Source organism: Rhinopithecus bieti, unplaced genomic scaffold, assembly GCF_001698545.2.
Source record: "Rhinopithecus bieti isolate Rb0 unplaced genomic scaffold, ASM169854v2 scaffold_12086, whole genome shotgun sequence".
NCBI lineage: Eukaryota > Metazoa > Chordata > Mammalia > Primates > Cercopithecidae > Rhinopithecus > Rhinopithecus bieti.
Genome location: NW_016807466.1, coordinates 1,732,239 through 1,749,022, shown reverse-complemented (window position 1 = coordinate 1,749,022; position 16,784 = coordinate 1,732,239). Strand labels below are relative to the sequence as shown.

At 42.8% G+C, this 16,784-nt stretch overlaps 1 protein-coding gene across 1 annotated transcript in view; it reads left to right on the top strand.

Moving 5' to 3' along the window:
* Positions 1–8,075, top strand: part of FOXN3 (forkhead box N3) — a 479,473-nt gene extending 471,398 nt beyond the window's left edge. The window contains exon 10 of the mRNA XM_017882286.1: positions 1,285–8,075. Coding sequence (XP_017737775.1) covers positions 1,285–1,846 — 562 coding nt within the window. The 3' untranslated portion in view covers positions 1,847–8,075. The remainder of the gene's footprint in view (positions 1–1,284) is intronic.
* The last annotated feature ends 8,709 nt before the right edge of the window (positions 8,076–16,784 follow it).

The following is a 16,784-nucleotide window of genomic DNA, read 5'->3' as shown; positions in this document are numbered from 1 at the left end:
CCTGCTCTCCTGCAAGTATTCATCCTTCTGAAGCCTGGGTGCCAGGCACTATCAGACAGGCAGCTGCCTCCCAGACACAAGGAGTGTGGGTCCTAACCAGGAATAAGCTTCACAGCCGTTGTTCTCAGGCCAAGCCCTGGTCCCGACACCTGCAGGCATTAACGCGTGTCCTCAGCCCCACACCCTTGGGGAGCAGGTGTAGTTACTATTCCCACTTCCCCGATAAGGAAGCACAAGGGATGTTAAGTACATCGCTCAGATGTAAAGACACAAAGAAATAATCAGAGGCGTGATGAGAACTACAGAGGCCTGATAGGCATGGGTAGCAGGGACCTTGTTATAGGGAAATCACAAAGGAGGGTCGGTCTGGTGATATAGCTAAGACCTCAAGTTTGAGAGTCAGACTTTGATTCCAGTCCCTGCTCTGCATGTGATTAGCTGTGTGACTTTAAGTAAATCACTGACCTTCTCCAGGCTTCACTTCGAGCCACTGTAAAATAAGGATGCTAATATCCACTTTACGGAGTTAAATATGGTCCTCTGCGCAGACTTAGCAACGCGCCTGGCAGGTGTTGAGTTGGGGAAATCGTAGCTTACTGCTCTCTGGTCTGTGACGTGACCTTGACTTGCCTTTCTGTTAGGCTGCAGCATCGCTGTGACAGTGTCTATATCCGATCCAACCCCGTGTCCCCGTGTCCCTCCCCCAGAACCCACCCTAAGGTCATGCATTTCTATTAGTCGCTCAGTGAATATTTGTAGATTGCATGAACGAGGGAGGGAATGCATGAGTGAGTAGCTGTCACCACATGGCAGGTGTCTTTGCTGAACACTGGTTTAGTCTTCTGACAAAAGCCTCCTAATGTAGCAGCTTCAGACGAGAGCAGATTTTGTTCTCTGTAGTACCCAGCCAACATCGTCTGGCGGTGTCTGACTCCACGGTGTTGGCGGGGACACGAACCAAGCACAGCTTGATTTTTATGGTTTAATGTAAGATATGGAGCCTCCGCCGCTGTCACTTCAGAAGTGCTGTTTTGACGTCTCAGCCACACAAATGGAGTGAAGCTGCCATTATAGGAGATAAGCAAGGGAGACTGAGGTGTCAGGATTTAGGACCCTGCCTTCAAAGGAGACCCACCTGTTGCCCCCACAGTTTGCGAGTGGCTCCATTGAACGCAGAGGGGCTGATGTTTGAAGGCGGGCGGGCTGCTGGGCACCCCCATCTGAGGAGGTCTAACTGTGTCCCCTTTTTGTCTCCCGTCCCTCCCCACTGTCCTCGCTCTGCAGGAATGGCATCACCAGCTGCCGGATGCGGACTGAGAGCGAGCCGTCGTGTGGCTCCCCGGTGGTCAGCGGAGACCCCAAGGAGGATCACAACTACAGCAGTGCCAAGTCCTCCAACGCCCGGAGCACCTCGCCCACCAGCGACTCCATCTCCTCCTCGTCCTCCTCCTCCTCGGCCGACGACCACTATGAGTTTGCCACCAAGGGGAGCCAGGAGGGCAGCGAGGGCAGCGAGGGGAGCTTCCGGAGCCACGAGAGCCCCAGCGACACGGAGGAGGATGACAGGAAGCACAGCCAGAAGGAGCCCAAGGATTCTCTGGGGGACAGCGGGTATGCATCCCAGCACAAGAAGCGCCAGCACTTCGCCAAGGCCAGGAAGGTCCCCAGCGACACACTGCCCCTCAAAAAGAGACGCACCGAAAAGCCCCCCGAGAGCGACGATGAGGAGATGAAAGAAGCAGCGGGGTCACTCCTGCACTTAGCAGGGATCAGGTCCTGTTTGAATAACATCACCAATCGGACGGCAAAGGGGCAGAAAGAGCAAAAGGAAACCACAAAAAATTAAAAACAAGTCACTGATTTGTTTTGAACTTACGGCCATTTGGTTTCAGCATGTCAGGAGATTTCGAATGATTTGTGGCAATATCAGCGATTTTTTTCTTTTTTCTTGTTTTTGGTTTGGTTTTCTTTCTTTTCTTTTCCTTTTATTTTGTTTTAATTTGCCCCCCTTCTTTGTTTTGGACCCTTAAGAATTTTATTTTTAAAGGAGATTGAAGCCATAGAACTCATATTGACACTCAGCTGTTTTACAAAAGCTTTTCATTATCTGAAGACAAAACCGAAAAAGCCAAAATTACCATTGCTTCCTCCAGCTTGTCAGAAACCTGTGGCTGAATCCGCAGGGATGTCAACGTCAATACCCCAGGAACACACATTCGGCACCTAGAAGGCACGTGGGCAAAGTAATCATCGTTCAGGCCCAACCCTTAGGTTTAAAAAGTCAGGTTGTCCATCCCATTGGGTTCACTGAGGCACATAAAGCAATTGAGGAGAAGGAGGACCCCTCGTCCCCCTAGGAACAGACCCAAGCCTGTGGCACCAGGCATCTGAGGGTGCCAGGAAAGCCACTGGAACTGTCACACGGCAAGCACAGAGGGCCAGCCACCAGTCCTCCATGCTTCTGAACCCTGAAGCCCGATGACGTCTTACGAGGTGGACGTTGGACTGTTCACGCACATCGGGCGTCAGTGACTCATGGAGAAGAAATGGGGTAAATTTTTAGTGATGTTGCTAATCATTGAATTCTGTTCTCTATTAAATTAAGAAAATATTCCAAAAGCCATAAGCCTGAAGGTTGGCCCTGTGCACACACACACACACACACACAGACACACACCACAACACACCACACACACATACACACACACACACAAGAAGGAGAGAGAGAGAACACTGATGTGGAAAACAAGCTGTGTCTTCTTAACTGCCCAAGTGAAAAGCAACCAAGTCCAGGAAATTACAATAGCTGTTAAGGAAAGGAAATAATGGTACAGATCTTTTTCTGTCTATCAAAACTATTTGATCCAAGTGAAAAAAAAAAAAAACTAGAAAGCTACGGAACCTGCCATTAGTATTGTGGTGTATTTTTAAGATTAAATGCACACTGATGGACAAAAAAAAAAGTAAAACATGGCAAAAAATAAAATAACTCCTATACTGCCCTCAAAATGGAGTTTGCAATTAATGTCAGGATTTATCTTTGCAAAAATCAATGATTTCCACATTCAGCCAGTATAGCCAGCAGTAATTTCTGACCCACAATGCATGGATTCCTTTGAAGAAAAAAAAGAAAAAGGAAAAAAAAATCACAAAAACAAACTTTTTTTATTCAAAAGTAACAAAGTTCTTGTAAGGTAAATAATGTATTTAGCATGAAGCATGAATTATTTTCATATAAATATAGAAAATAGAGAAAAGGCTATGCCTCTAATTTTTAAGCCCTTAGGCTTAGAGGTTCTTTTGGTTTTCTTCTTTTTTCTTTCTTTTTCTTTGCTTCCTTTCTCTCCTTTTTGTTTTTGTTTTTTGTGTTTGTTTTTGTTTTTTTCGGGTTATTTTGTTTTGGTTTTTTGAAGCAGGTGTTTAAGGTTTAACCTTCTTCAGGGACAAATTCTGACTGTTGGGGAACTTACTCTGCAATATAAAAATATCTTCATGCTCTGGTAGGGCTTGGATGGTTGAACTCTGTACTGCCTTGTGTGCACTTCAGCCCCGACCCCCTCTGATTCTCTGTTGAAAAGTGTGTCCTTTCTCTCTGTCTGTACATGTTTAACATGACGCAATAATTTGAGGGCAAACTTAGTAGTGAGTGTGTATGATAGAATCAAGAGAATTATGGGACGCTTACTTGAGAAAATCATTACCATGATTTGGTTCTAAGAAAAAGGCAGTGAATAATTATGCAAATTAGCCAGAAGAAGGGGAAACGTGCTAATGGGCCTTATTGGGTGAGGGGACGAGATGGGGTTCACGTGAAGGAGGAAGCGATGCCGAGGTAGGAAAGGCCAGCCCCAGACATCCTATCACCACAACGCCATGTCGCAGTAGGAAGCAGGGGCCGGCCATCGCTACCTTCAGCACACTGACCAACCTGGAATTAAGACCACCTGGATCGTGAGAGCTGAATTTAGAAACCAGACAGTGTCATGCAGCCCAGAAACTCCTGCTGTTACCTTTGCCTAAGAAATTTTCTTTGGAGGGGATGGGGGGGTTCCAAAGAGAAATCTCTAGAAGAATATGATCTTCCATCCAAGTGGAGGGAAACTTTAAAACACAGACACCCAGTACTGTGGCTCAGGATATGATGCGTGAGGAGAGGGAGGGAACAGAGATGACCTTAACTTTTAAACAAGGGACTGCTGTGGGCCAAAGCCAAGCCCATCTGCCAGGACCAGGTAGTGTCAGAAGCTCCATCAGCCCGGACAGTGGGAACTAACTGGTGCATTCCCCACACTTACCTTCCGGTGGGTTGCTGATGAGAGAACCTGAAAAAACCTGCACCTCTACAACAGGTCGAATTCATGACCTGAAGCTGAATACTTCTAGCATATTTGTTCAGGGTGTAGATGGGAATAAAATATCTTTGCAGTGCTCTGTTCCCTCCGTCTCCCCAGACATCTGCCACCCTAAAAGCCATCCACAGCTATGGAGCCTGAGCGACACCTTGATTTGTGTTGTCACCTGACGAAGCCTAAAGACCTCCAGCTCAGTGCCCCACCTTCATCCTACTCCCCCGATGATAAAATTCAGACCTCTCTCCTGAAAGGCAGAGGTTCAACATTCAGGACTGTTTCTGGCCAGGGACTTCTTCCAATTAAAACCCCTACCGTGGGCTGTCTCCCCTCATTTCATTTTTCTAAAGGGGCAGAGGCCTCTTTTAGAAAATAATAAAATGCAATGTGTGTGATTTACTTTTCTGATCTCTTTGAGAAATAGAGAAATATAAAAGTGTGTTCTTAACTCCAGAACCACTCTTTTTGCATAAATACCTCATCGGGCAGCTTTCTAAGTGTGATTTTCCTGAGTCTCCCTTCGTTGGATCTGCCGGAAGACTTGTCGGGGAACCTTTAGTGAGGGTACTTCTTCCTATTTTCTTCTGTTTTGGAGGCATACACATTATGCATAACCAAAACAATGGCTTAATTGTGTTTAACTTTGCATTTTGATTGTTGAGAACAAAAACAAAAAGTATCAATGTGTATGTGGCTGTTTGTAGTGAATTCATTGCAGAATGAGGTTGTCCGTGTCCTTAACAAGCCAAGGGGCAGGAGGCACCCTCTCTTATCCCCTCCTCCAAGAGCAGTAGAGAATTTAAGCACAAGCCTATTTGTGAAAGAATATTTTGCTTAAGTGTCATTCACTTTAGTCTTGGAATTCCTTCCCAAACGTCAGGTGTTCTTTTAGCTTCCAAACTAGCATATGTATCCATTAGTCTGACAGATCGCCTGAACACCATTAAGAGGTGTGGTGTTTTTGCTTTCATTTCTCCTGCTGGGAGAAGTGGCGGTTCGTGTGTCATTCCAGTATCTCACATACTCACACGGGGCAGGGGGGAGGGGGAAACGGGAAACTATAGCAATATTTAAAGATGCTTTGGAAACCAACCGTGAACGCATCAACGCCACGATGTCTACGATTACTTGCTATTGGCCCTCGGACACATTTAAGAAAAGAGACAGTCACTCTTTTTTTCTTAAATGATATACACATAGACAGTTATTTTATCCTATTATAATTGTCTTTTATCTTTATCTAGTACTATGTGGAAAGGGTTTGCATCATAGATATTTCCCAGCCTTATAAGCTCCTACTTCCCTGCCCCTCTCTAATCAGTATTCTTTAAAGAGTTCTTTGGTGAAGCCATCTATCTGAAACTAAAATGAACCAAACCCATATTTCACTGGTGGTTGGAGAAAACCATGGCCAGAATGATTGTGGCAGGTCTCAATCTTGGGAGTTTTAAGAAGGAATGTGCCAGAGGCCTTTCCCAAGAACGGAGTTGAGTTTTGTTTTGTTTTGCAGAGGCATTCAATGTGTCTAGTGCTTGCTGGCCACAGCAGTTACTACCAGGAGCCTTCTGGGAGGGGCCGTTGTGTTGAAGGAGGCTCCTGCCTGAGGGACAGTATCAGGCAGTGGGCTCTGTAGAGTGAGAACCAGGTGGACGCCTTCTGTGCCCAGCTCAGAGTCCTGCACCACGCCAGGACTGCCCAGGCCAAGGGCTACTGATGCAAGTTCCACTCATTCCACTCTGTGTGGGGTGCCGTGCGCCTCTCCTGGAAGAGCTCTTGGAGAAGGAATTGGAGTTACGTACAAGTGACCTAAATGGGAAGCTTTTCTAGATGAGACTGGATTAAATTCCATGTGATTTATCTTTCCCTTTAATTCAGGTTGGGACTCGTTTCTTTCTGGTGGATCACAGCTGCCCAGATGTTGCAATTGATTTTTATGTTTCTGTAGAGAAGTATTTTTCTTTCATCTTCAGAATTTTTTTTGCCACCAAAAGAAAACATTGGAACTCTGTGTTTCCTCTTGATTGTGACTTCCCAGTGTTGACAGTTAAGTCCTTAGTGTCGTAGGTCCCAGCCCACCAATACTATATCAAACACTGTTATGCACATAATGCAGCACTGTGATCTAATTTAAATAATACTTTTTTATTATTTATACTACTATATATAATATACATCAACACTTTTGCTATATAACCTAAGTGATAACCCTCTTTTAGTTACCTGCCAAACTCTGGACTTGGTTTATATTGCAGTTAACACAGTTACAAAGTTGTAATGGTGTCTTTTTTTTCCTTTGTAACGGAATGTGTAAATCAAAGTATATACATTGTGTGGTGTTCCTGTTTCTGGAGTTTCATGAGGATTTACACATGGCATTCAGTGTTCTGTATAGATCTGCCTACCTTTGTGAATTCATCTGTTAACCCCTCTTCCTTTGAGAGAGCACCGGCGATGGTGGTTAACTCCTTGTGTTTTCTCTGTCTCCTACTGGTTATTCTTGAATTAAGCACAGACTCGTCAGCTCGGCTGCTTTATCATGAATAATGTGTGTGACCTTGCAGTTCTTCCACAGTTCAGCAAACAAGTGCTAGCTTCACTGACCAAAAATTAAGGAAGGAAAACACAGTTTTTAAAATGATCCATCTTTTAACAGCTGAAACCGATGTGTCTATGGTGCTGCATCTTGCTGTTGTACTTCTGAAATCAGACCTGTGGGAACCATCATTTCTGACTTAACCGTGAGATGCTCACGAGTACCCTTCCTGTTGTTTTGTTAGCATTGAAATCAAGACTATTTATTTGGAATACATACAACAGTGTTTTTCCACTGTATTTCATTTGCAAAAGTTGAGAACTGCTTTCTCTACCTTTTGCAAAATAATTGATATTCCATATTGGATTCTCAAAGACTTCGATATGGTGAACCTATTAAACCTAGAAATTGTATTCATCCTTTCATGACTGTGGCCTGAGTTCCCCAGCCCCTCTCCTCCTTTTTTTTAGATGAGATTTAGCACACTCTCAGTTATTTAAACATGCAACATTTCTTGAGTATGTATGTTGAGGCCATCTGAGCTCATAGCTGATTCAGTAACCAGTTTCATGCTGTGTCATTCACACTCACTACTTAATACTGCCATGGTGAAAATGTGGAGGAAAAATGTATCCATGTGTGTCTGGGAAGCATATACACTTGTACATTTTTTAATACTCTGATTCTGTAACATTTCTGAGTTTTGTTTTGTTTTACAGAAAAAAAAAAAAGTGATAAAGCAATCAGAAGACCAAGAGTTTACTATTGATGCTTAGGGTCATCTGACCTTGGCTGGCCAATAGACGTACACGGCCAAATTAATTTACAAGAGTAATAATTTTTCAAAAGCCAATTTTTTTTCTGTATTTTCTGTATGAAACTGCCAATATCATGAATAGAAAGGGAGAACCATAAAGGAAGAAAGAACGTGATGTTCTGTTATGTTCGTGTGAACCTAAAGAAACAATGTGGAGGCAGGCGCAATCAGCCGAACTCTAGGGACTTGATGGTGTTGCTTGGAAGGCATCCATACCTGCATTTTGCATTCTTCATATGTAATCATATTGCCAAAGACAAACTATTTCATCATTTATTGTAAATAACACTTTTCCCCAGACCTACCATAAAGTTTCTGTGATGTATTGTCTTCCAGTTGCAATAAAAATTACCGAGTTGCATCAATTGAAGAAAAACACCATGTAGTGTTATGTGTGCCGCGTCTCCCTGTGCAGATGCTGGGCCGCAACATCATTTCTGTTTCTTACCTGCAGTCAGGTGCGTGTGCAGTTTTTACTGTCTGGTTTCAGGGTTCTCACCTGCATTTATTGTGCCCATCCTCACACATGCATAGGTTTGGGTGGAAATCCCACACTGTTCTGCAAACACAAATGCGCTTTCGGAAGCTGGGCTTACCCAGGATCTCAAGAGAATTCCAGCTCTGGTGTAGACAGCTTGTGGATGGCCAGCCTCCCGTCATGAGTCCTAAGACTTGTGGTTTAGATGGAGCTTCCCTTTTGTTTGGAAGTTGTCAAACAATAAACTGAAATTGTACTTTGGGACTGGAGCCTGCCAGCCTATCCCAGATCCTGAGGGTTTCTTGTGATGACATTTCTAGCCCCAAGACCTTCATATGCCAGGATTTATTACATCATCACTGAAGTGCCCACCCCAGACCCTCGCACACACACATCCCCCAGGAACCAACAAGGAGCGGATGGGAGAAAGGGGAGTGGGAACAAGGAATAGATCACAAGGCACCAGTCACCCTGCTGGATGAGTAGAAAGAGATGTTCTCATGCATCTCTCTGGTTCCTTTTGTGATGGTTTTGTTTTCAGTATGCCCTGTCTGCAGGTCTCACCAACAGTAACCTTAGTGTAGAAATGGACTTGGCCACCACCCCTCTGCTGGGCCCCCACATGCACTGGTGTCTTTGTCCTCCAAGATGCTTGGGCTGTGTCCCTGTCCTGCGGTCATGGTGTCACTCTAAGGTCATAGGCCCATCTGTCCTGGTAAGCCTACTGGGATAAATTCCTCCCCATTACACATCTCAAGGTGGTCACCTCTGTATCCTGTGGGTTTGGCCCTTGTTGCTGCCATATCTGATCCCACTGTTGGAATCAATTTCAAAGCTATGATGTGTCCTCCAGGGTATAAATCAATATTCGAGGAGACTTGATTGGGAGGAACAGCTAAAGTCATTGGGAGATGAATGTGATGAATCAATCCAAACTGGGTAGTTCAACTGGGTAGTTCTTGAGGCCAAATATAAGGTGGGGCCACCTTACAACAGCACCTACAACAACCATTTTCAATAAGTGACTCTCAAGGGGACTGGAGGAGAGACCCCACATGGATGATCAGAATACCAGAGGGGGTCCTGTCAAAATGATCACACCTGCAGAATTCTGATCAGGCAACACTGTCTTCAAAGTCCTATGGATTCTCAGAGCAGAGAACTTCTCCCTGTGGTGCCAGGGACCATAAGGCTCTTCTGGGCTTGAAGCTGAGTCTGGATGGGTGCCAGTGAGGGACACTGCAGACCCTAAGCAGTTTCTCCTTACCTTTTGACTGCACTGCCTGATGAAAGTATGATCTAGGCCGGGCACGGTGGCTCAAGCCTATAATCCCAGCACTTTGGGAGGCCGAGACGGGCGGATCACGAGGTCANAAAAAAAAAAGAAAAGAAAGTATGAACTAAGAAGTCACCATCCTTCAAGAAACTTATGAACAGATGAGGGCATTTTCAGGAGTCTGATATGACTGGGAGGTTTCTGTTTATGAGCTAAAAACTCATGTTCTGGTTACCCTACTTCCAGATCACCAAATTAAATGGCCCTACATATGCACAGCAGACGTGTGTTTTGCCCTTTTTTTCACTGATACAAAACCAGGGTTGTGAGCTGGGTATGGACAATTTTTTAAAATACTCAAATACAAGATAATAAACATTTAATAATATTTAATAAATATGTTTATTCCCTTGTACTCAAGTCTTAAAAATTGACTGTTTTGTGTGAACAGACCTTTCTGGAGCAGTGTGTCTAAGTAATGCTCATAGCAGTCGTACTGCAATTTGAAATCATTCTTGGGCATTTTTGGACTCAGTAACTGTTTTATGAGAATCGTTTTATGTTACTCCATAATAAAGTAATTTGGAGTATATATGGCCAAATCTTCAAATACGGCAACTTACTTGAGAGAGTCAGGAATTCTACTTTTTCTCACCTGCTACACATTTCAAACTGACTTCTAAAAGGATAGAATATGGACGAAGTGCATATTATGTCTGCTGGGGAAAGTCTGAAAACCAAGATAGTGGCTGATTTCTAACTCCCCCCAGGACACAGTTTCTTCATTAAATGAGTCCAGTCTATTCACATTATAAAACAGGAAGGAATATTAGAGATCATTGGTCCAAACTCCCCATTTTATGGACCAGGCACTGAGACACAGGAAAATTTTTGCCCAGGATAATAGACCTAGCTAGTTGTGGAGCTGGACTTAAAGAGAAGAACTTTTCTGTCTTATCTATTGTATCCATTTATTTGGTATGTAATTAAAATCATCGGCTCTGTAGGATTTCATGGCTGGCAATTCACCACACATACACACTTAACATATCCTATGCATTTTCCATATGGCTATAGTGAAAATTCATTATCTTTTGAAGTAATACATAACATCCTGTTGAGTGGGTGTCCTGCCATCTTCAACTGTTACCTTACTCTTCAATGTTTATATTGCTTTCAATTTCTCTATTATAAGTAATACTGCAGTGAACATCTTCAGGTATGTGGCAATTTACATTTTTTCCGCTTGTCTTTCGGTTAGATTGCCTGTTGGACTATTGAAACAAAAGTGTTATCAATGAGGTAGATATTTATACACAGACTTTCTAAGAGGCACCAATGCCAACAGCAATGAATGAAAACCCTGGTTTCATGATGCTCTCACCAGTATTGGATATGATTTTACTCTTTAATTTTTGCTAGCAGACAAAAATAGTACTTTGTTGCCATTTTAATTTTAATTTAATTTCTAGAAAAGTTACATTACTTTTTATATGTTTGCTGACCATTTATTATTTATCTTGGTGGAATCATCTGTAACTGACTCTCTAAGAGTTTAAAAGAGAGAATTCATATTTATAGACTCCTTGCTACAATGTCCCCAATTCACCATTAAATGGTGTCAAGATGCCCAAACACATCACCTGCCTGCAGAGGTTTTCCCATATTCAGACACTTCTAATTGTTCCTATATTAAGACAAAATCCTACTCCCTAAGACTTTTACCTAAAGGTGCTTAGACTATCCTAAAAGGCTACAAACATGTAATCTTAAATCATCTTGCACATGGCAACAATAATGTTGAAAACAACAATAATTTCTAAGTCTTTTTCAGAATAAACATTCCAAGTGCTGTCTCCTGTTTCTTTTTTCTGAACATGTTCCCATTTGTGATCAGAACCGAGAACTGGTGACAGAATTTCAGATACAGTTCAATGATGAGAAACTCTCCCCACCTCATTCTAGATCCTCTGTTTCTGTTAATATAACCAAACCACTGATTCACATTGAAGTTGCTATTAGTTAAAACGACTAAGTCCTGGCTATTGATGTTCTTCTCCAGATACCCATTTTGAATCACCCATTATCTCTGTCAAATCTCCTTGGATTTTGTCCAGTCTTAAGTCAGTTCAGATTGGCAGTGGGCTAGGGGTGAGAGGATTCAGATTTTGTCATCAAAAACATTTGCTTTCCTTCCAGATATCATTTAATCACAAATTTGAAAATGTCTTTTGTGTATTGATTAGAACAAAGCTGGAGCCATGTGGCATGGGTCTAGAGCCCTCCTTGTAGGTCAACTTTCGTATCAATCAGCACCTTTCATTGTCAGTCATTCATCATTCAACTAGTTATGCAGGCACCAGACTTTCTGCAGGCATGTAGACAACCTACATGTCTCCATCCAATCAAAAATTTGTCAAGTACATCCTCATTCTCCAGGTATAAGTCTGTAGTCTTCCTTTATAAGAAAGGAAATAAAGTCATACTCTATGCTAATATAAAGTATGTAAATTTGAAATAAAGCAATGAAAAGGAATAAAATTTCACTTTTGTATAAAAATTGAAATAATGTAAATTCTAATTTATTCCTATGGGAGAATTAACCTTGATTTATGCAGTTATTATATGAAGTCTTGAGGAACATACCCCATACATGAAAAGAAACCACAATTCATTCATTCCTTTACTCTGTCTTAGCCCAAGCTGGCTTCCTTGCCAAGAGCTTACAAACTATTAATAATCCACCCAAGATTCTCACCCAGAGGGTGACATTGAGGCTCTGGATTGATATGGTTTGGCTCTGGGTCTCCACCCAAATCTCATGTTAAATTGTAATTCCCAGTGTTGCAGGAGGGACCTGGTGGGAGGTGAATAAATCATGGAGACAGATTTCCTCCTTGCTGTTCTCATGATAGTAAGTGCATTTTCATGAGATCTGATGGCTTAAAATGTGTGGCACTTCCCCTTTGCTCTCTGTCTCTCTCTCCTGCTGCCATGTGAAGATATGCTTGCTTCCCCTTTGCCCTTCTGCCATGATTGTAAGTTTCCTGAGGTCTCCCAGCCATGCTTCCTATACAGCCTGAGGAACTTTAAGTCAAACCTCTTTTCTACATAAATTACCCAGTCTAGGTAGTTCTTTACAGCAGTGTGAGAACAAACTAATACATGGATCTGTAGTGTGCAGATATTGTCTTCTGTTTGCAACCTGGAAGTTTCGGTATAATGCCTAGTAGTATTTCTTCACTTTATATACATGCCTATTTAGGGGACTGACCTATCTAGCATGTACTTAGCCTCTAAGTATAGTCAAATGAATTTATACAATTAGCTTCCTTTAAAAAGATTATCAGGAGTTTGGTGACTTCTGGCACCTACTTACTTTTAAATAGTTGCCCCTTTACCCAATATGGCATATATATTTAAGCATCCAGAATTTCAGTAGACTAAAAGGCTGTCCAAAACATGAAAGAATAAAGAAATTAAAGAAATCGTTTAGAAAGGAAAGTGTTTTTTTTTTTGTTTTGTTTTTTGGTTGGTTTTTGGTTTTGGGGTTTTGTTTTGTTTTGTTTTGTTTTTGAGACAGAGTCTCCGTCTGTCACCCAGGCTGGAGTGCACTGGTGTGATCTCGGCTCACTGCAACCTCTGCCTCCTGGGTTCGAGCAGTTCTCCTGCCTCAGCCTCCTAAGTAGCTGAGATTACAGGCGCACTCCAGCACACCCAGCTAATTTTGTATTTTTAGTAGAGTCGGGGTTTCACCATGTTGGTCAGGCTGGTCTCGAACTCCTGATCTCATGATCCACCTGCCTCCACCTCCCAAAGTGCTGGGATTACAGGCGTGAGCCACCTCGCCTGGCCTGAAAAGTTTTTAAATGGATTCTCTCCTTCATTGTCATAGTCAATTCACACTTGCTTTTCAGCAACTGCTATGTGACAATCCGTTACGTACTGGAGACACAGATAAAACATTTGGCTCTTACTTTCAAGCATGATCGTGTCCAAAAACCCAGCTGTGCTGATTAATGGGCATCTCACTGGCAGCTGGTATATCCTTCCCCAAACTTTTTAGTAGTTGTTGGTCTTTTCTAGACATAAGCGTCTTGGTTGAAAGATGAATCCAGCCTTTGTCTTCTTCTCCTGCCAGTCTCCCCTCTTCTCACCTGTTAGCTGATGAGACATTGGATAAGAGCCTGTCCACTATCTGCAGACATAGCCATCCCTCCAATGGGTGGATTATTTCTTAATGAACTAATCCTTGCTGCCTGGCACCAGCTCTGTGATAAAACGAATCTGGGACATTTCTTCTGCATGATGCTTGATGTTCTTGGCTTATAAACAAACATTTGTCTCCCACCCCTGCCCCGCTCCCTGCTTTTTCTCCCCGCCACCTCACTTTTATCACTCATTTCTCAAAATTGCTCTAAGAGCAAAAGAGTGGAGAACCTGAATGGCAGAGGATGCTCTTACTTTATCTTAATAACCCTCCTGCCACTATCATGGCCAAACAAGGGTGTGCAGAGAGATGCATGAAGCCTTCTGTTGATTATCAGGCTAGCCTTTCCTCCAAAACTCTTATTCACTGAATATGCTGCGTAGACCTGCAAGGACTCATCATGTCCAGCCTTCTGCCTGAATATGGACCATGGCAGCAAATTCTGCTCTGAGCTAAGAGGGAAAGTGTTCATACATGCTAATTCACATGCTAATTCACATGCTAATTCACATGCTAACTCACAGGAGTCTTGTATTATACAAAAGCATGCCTTTTGATGCTTAATGCTTTCTACTAGGCCATTTCTCTTGTTTTCCTTTCTGTTTCTTTTTTGTTTTGTTTTGTTTTTTGTTTGTTTTTGAAACAGGGTCTTGCTCTGTCGCCTGGCTGGAGTGCTGCAGTGCCTGATTGTAGCTCACTACAGCCTTGACCTCCTGGACATAGACAATTTTCCCACCTCAGACCCCCAGGTAGCTGGAAATACAGGTGTGTGCCACCACACCTGGCTTTTTTTTTTTTTTTTTTTTCTGGAGAGATGGGATTTTACAGTGTTGCCCAGGCTGATCTTGAACTCCTGGCCTCAAGTGATCCTCCCACCTCAGCCTCCCAGGTTTCTGGGATTACAGGCATAAGCCACCATGCCCAGCCTAGACCATTTCTCTTAGACTAAAAATTTCATCTAACCCATCAGACCCATTAGGAGGGAAACAACTCTATATTTTCCCACCTTTACTGGCAGTAACTAGTCCCCTTGGGAGTGAAAATGTCAACTGGCAACTAAGAAAATTCAGAAGGAGGGATATATATTTCACACCCACGTTAATTTTTTTACGTTGCAAAGGTAGAAGTTCTGTTCTCTAATGACTTGTAGCTTAATGATAACATAAACACACTGTATATAACATTCGTCTTTCATGTTTACAAGGTGCTGTCAAGAAGCCAACCTGTCCATCCCAAAACAACCTTTCTAAGAAGCCTCAAATCATCCTGAGTCCCTCCGGCTCTGTCAGCTCCTCCATGGAACCCAACACCCAGTCTGGCCAGTTGTATTTTAAACTCACCTTTAATCATTCTTTGTCCTCCACTCCTTTGGCCGCCATCCTGGTCAAGTCCCATTTCCTGTTGCCCACATGATGACCACAGCTGCTGGTCTCTACTGACCACACGTTCCTCTGCAGTACCATGAGAATTATCTTTGCAAATCACCTCTCATTCTGTCATTTCTCAGACCCACCTGAACTGCGGTCATCCTCAATGACTCCAGTCACCAAACTCTTCAGTCTTTTGTGGCTCGGGGCCTCTCCACATTTTTTCCCTCTCCTGGAATGCTCTATTCACTCCCTACCTCTCTCCTCCTGAAAAGTCTCTGTCAGTCCTTCAAAGCCCAAGTCATATCATTCTCTCACCAAGTTCCAGACCACGAAAGTCCTGTCTCTATTGGTAGCTGTCATCACAGGCTGTTAGGATTCTAAATCCACATGTTGGCTCCCTTGATGGAGGTGAGCTGATTAGGGGCAGGCATCAGAAGGCATTTTATGCTGAACCCCAGTACGGTGCCTCCCACTTGGATACTTAAGGTGTTTTTAATTTAAGGTGTGTGTTTCTTTTTCATGTCCTCAGTTGGCTAAACAGATAGTTGGCAATGATACATCCGTTTCACCAAAGCTTTATTTGATTCAGAGCCAGCAAGTGGTATAGCTCTGTCTCTTTTCCACAAGAAATTTGCTCCAGCCTGGGCAATATGGCAAAACCCTGTCTCTACAAAAAATTTTTTAAAAAATAGCCCTTTCTCACCAAATTTTGTCATCAAGCCCTATCAATTCCACCTCTTAAGCATCTCTAAGTTCCATCCTCACTGCTGTAGTAACCTCTGTGTGAACCTATATCATTGCTCTGTTGGATTTTTGCAGTTCAAAAACTTGCATTAATTGCTTCCCCTTTCTCCATTTGTACAAGTCAGGCCCCACCAGGGAAAAGGAGACACTCTAAGTATATTATCAGTGATCTCCAGAGAAACAGAACCAATAACAAATAGATAGATGATTGATAGATAGATAGATAGACATAGATGATAGATAGATAGATAGATAGATAGATAGATAGATAGATAGATATAGATGATAGATAGATAGATAGATAGATAGATAGATAGATAGATAGATAGTCTAGATACACAAGCAGAGATTTATTATGATACTTGGCCTACACGATCATGGAAGCCTAGAAGTCCCATAATATGCTGTCTGCAAGCCAGAGATCCAAGAAAGCTGATGGTGTAATTCAGTCTGAGTCTGAAAGCCTGAAAACCAGGAAAAGACAGATGTCCCAGCTCAAGAAGGGAGATGGAAAATTTACACGTCCTTTTTGTTCTGTTCATGTTCTCATCAGATTGGATGACGCCTGCCTACATTGGTGAGTGTGGATCGTCTTTACTCCATTTACTGATTCAAATGCTAATCTCATCCAGCTATGGTCTCACAGAAATAGTGTTTTACCAGCTATCTGGGCATCCCTAAGCCCAGTCAAGTTGCACAGGAAATTAACCATCACACCGAGTATAGGTTAGTGCAAAAGTAATTGCGATTTTTGCCATTAAAGGTAATGTCATCACAATGGTGAGTTCTCATAACATCTGGTTGTTTAAAAATGTTTGGCACCTTCCCTCTCTCTCTGTTCCTCTTGCTCCGGCTGTGTGAAGTGCCTGCTCCTCCTTTGCCTTCTGCCATAACTATAAGTTTTCTGAGGCCTCCCCAGAAGCCGAGTAGATGCCAGCATCATGCTCCCTGTACAGCCTGAGGAATCATGAGCCAATTAAACATCTTTTCTTTATAAATTACCCAGT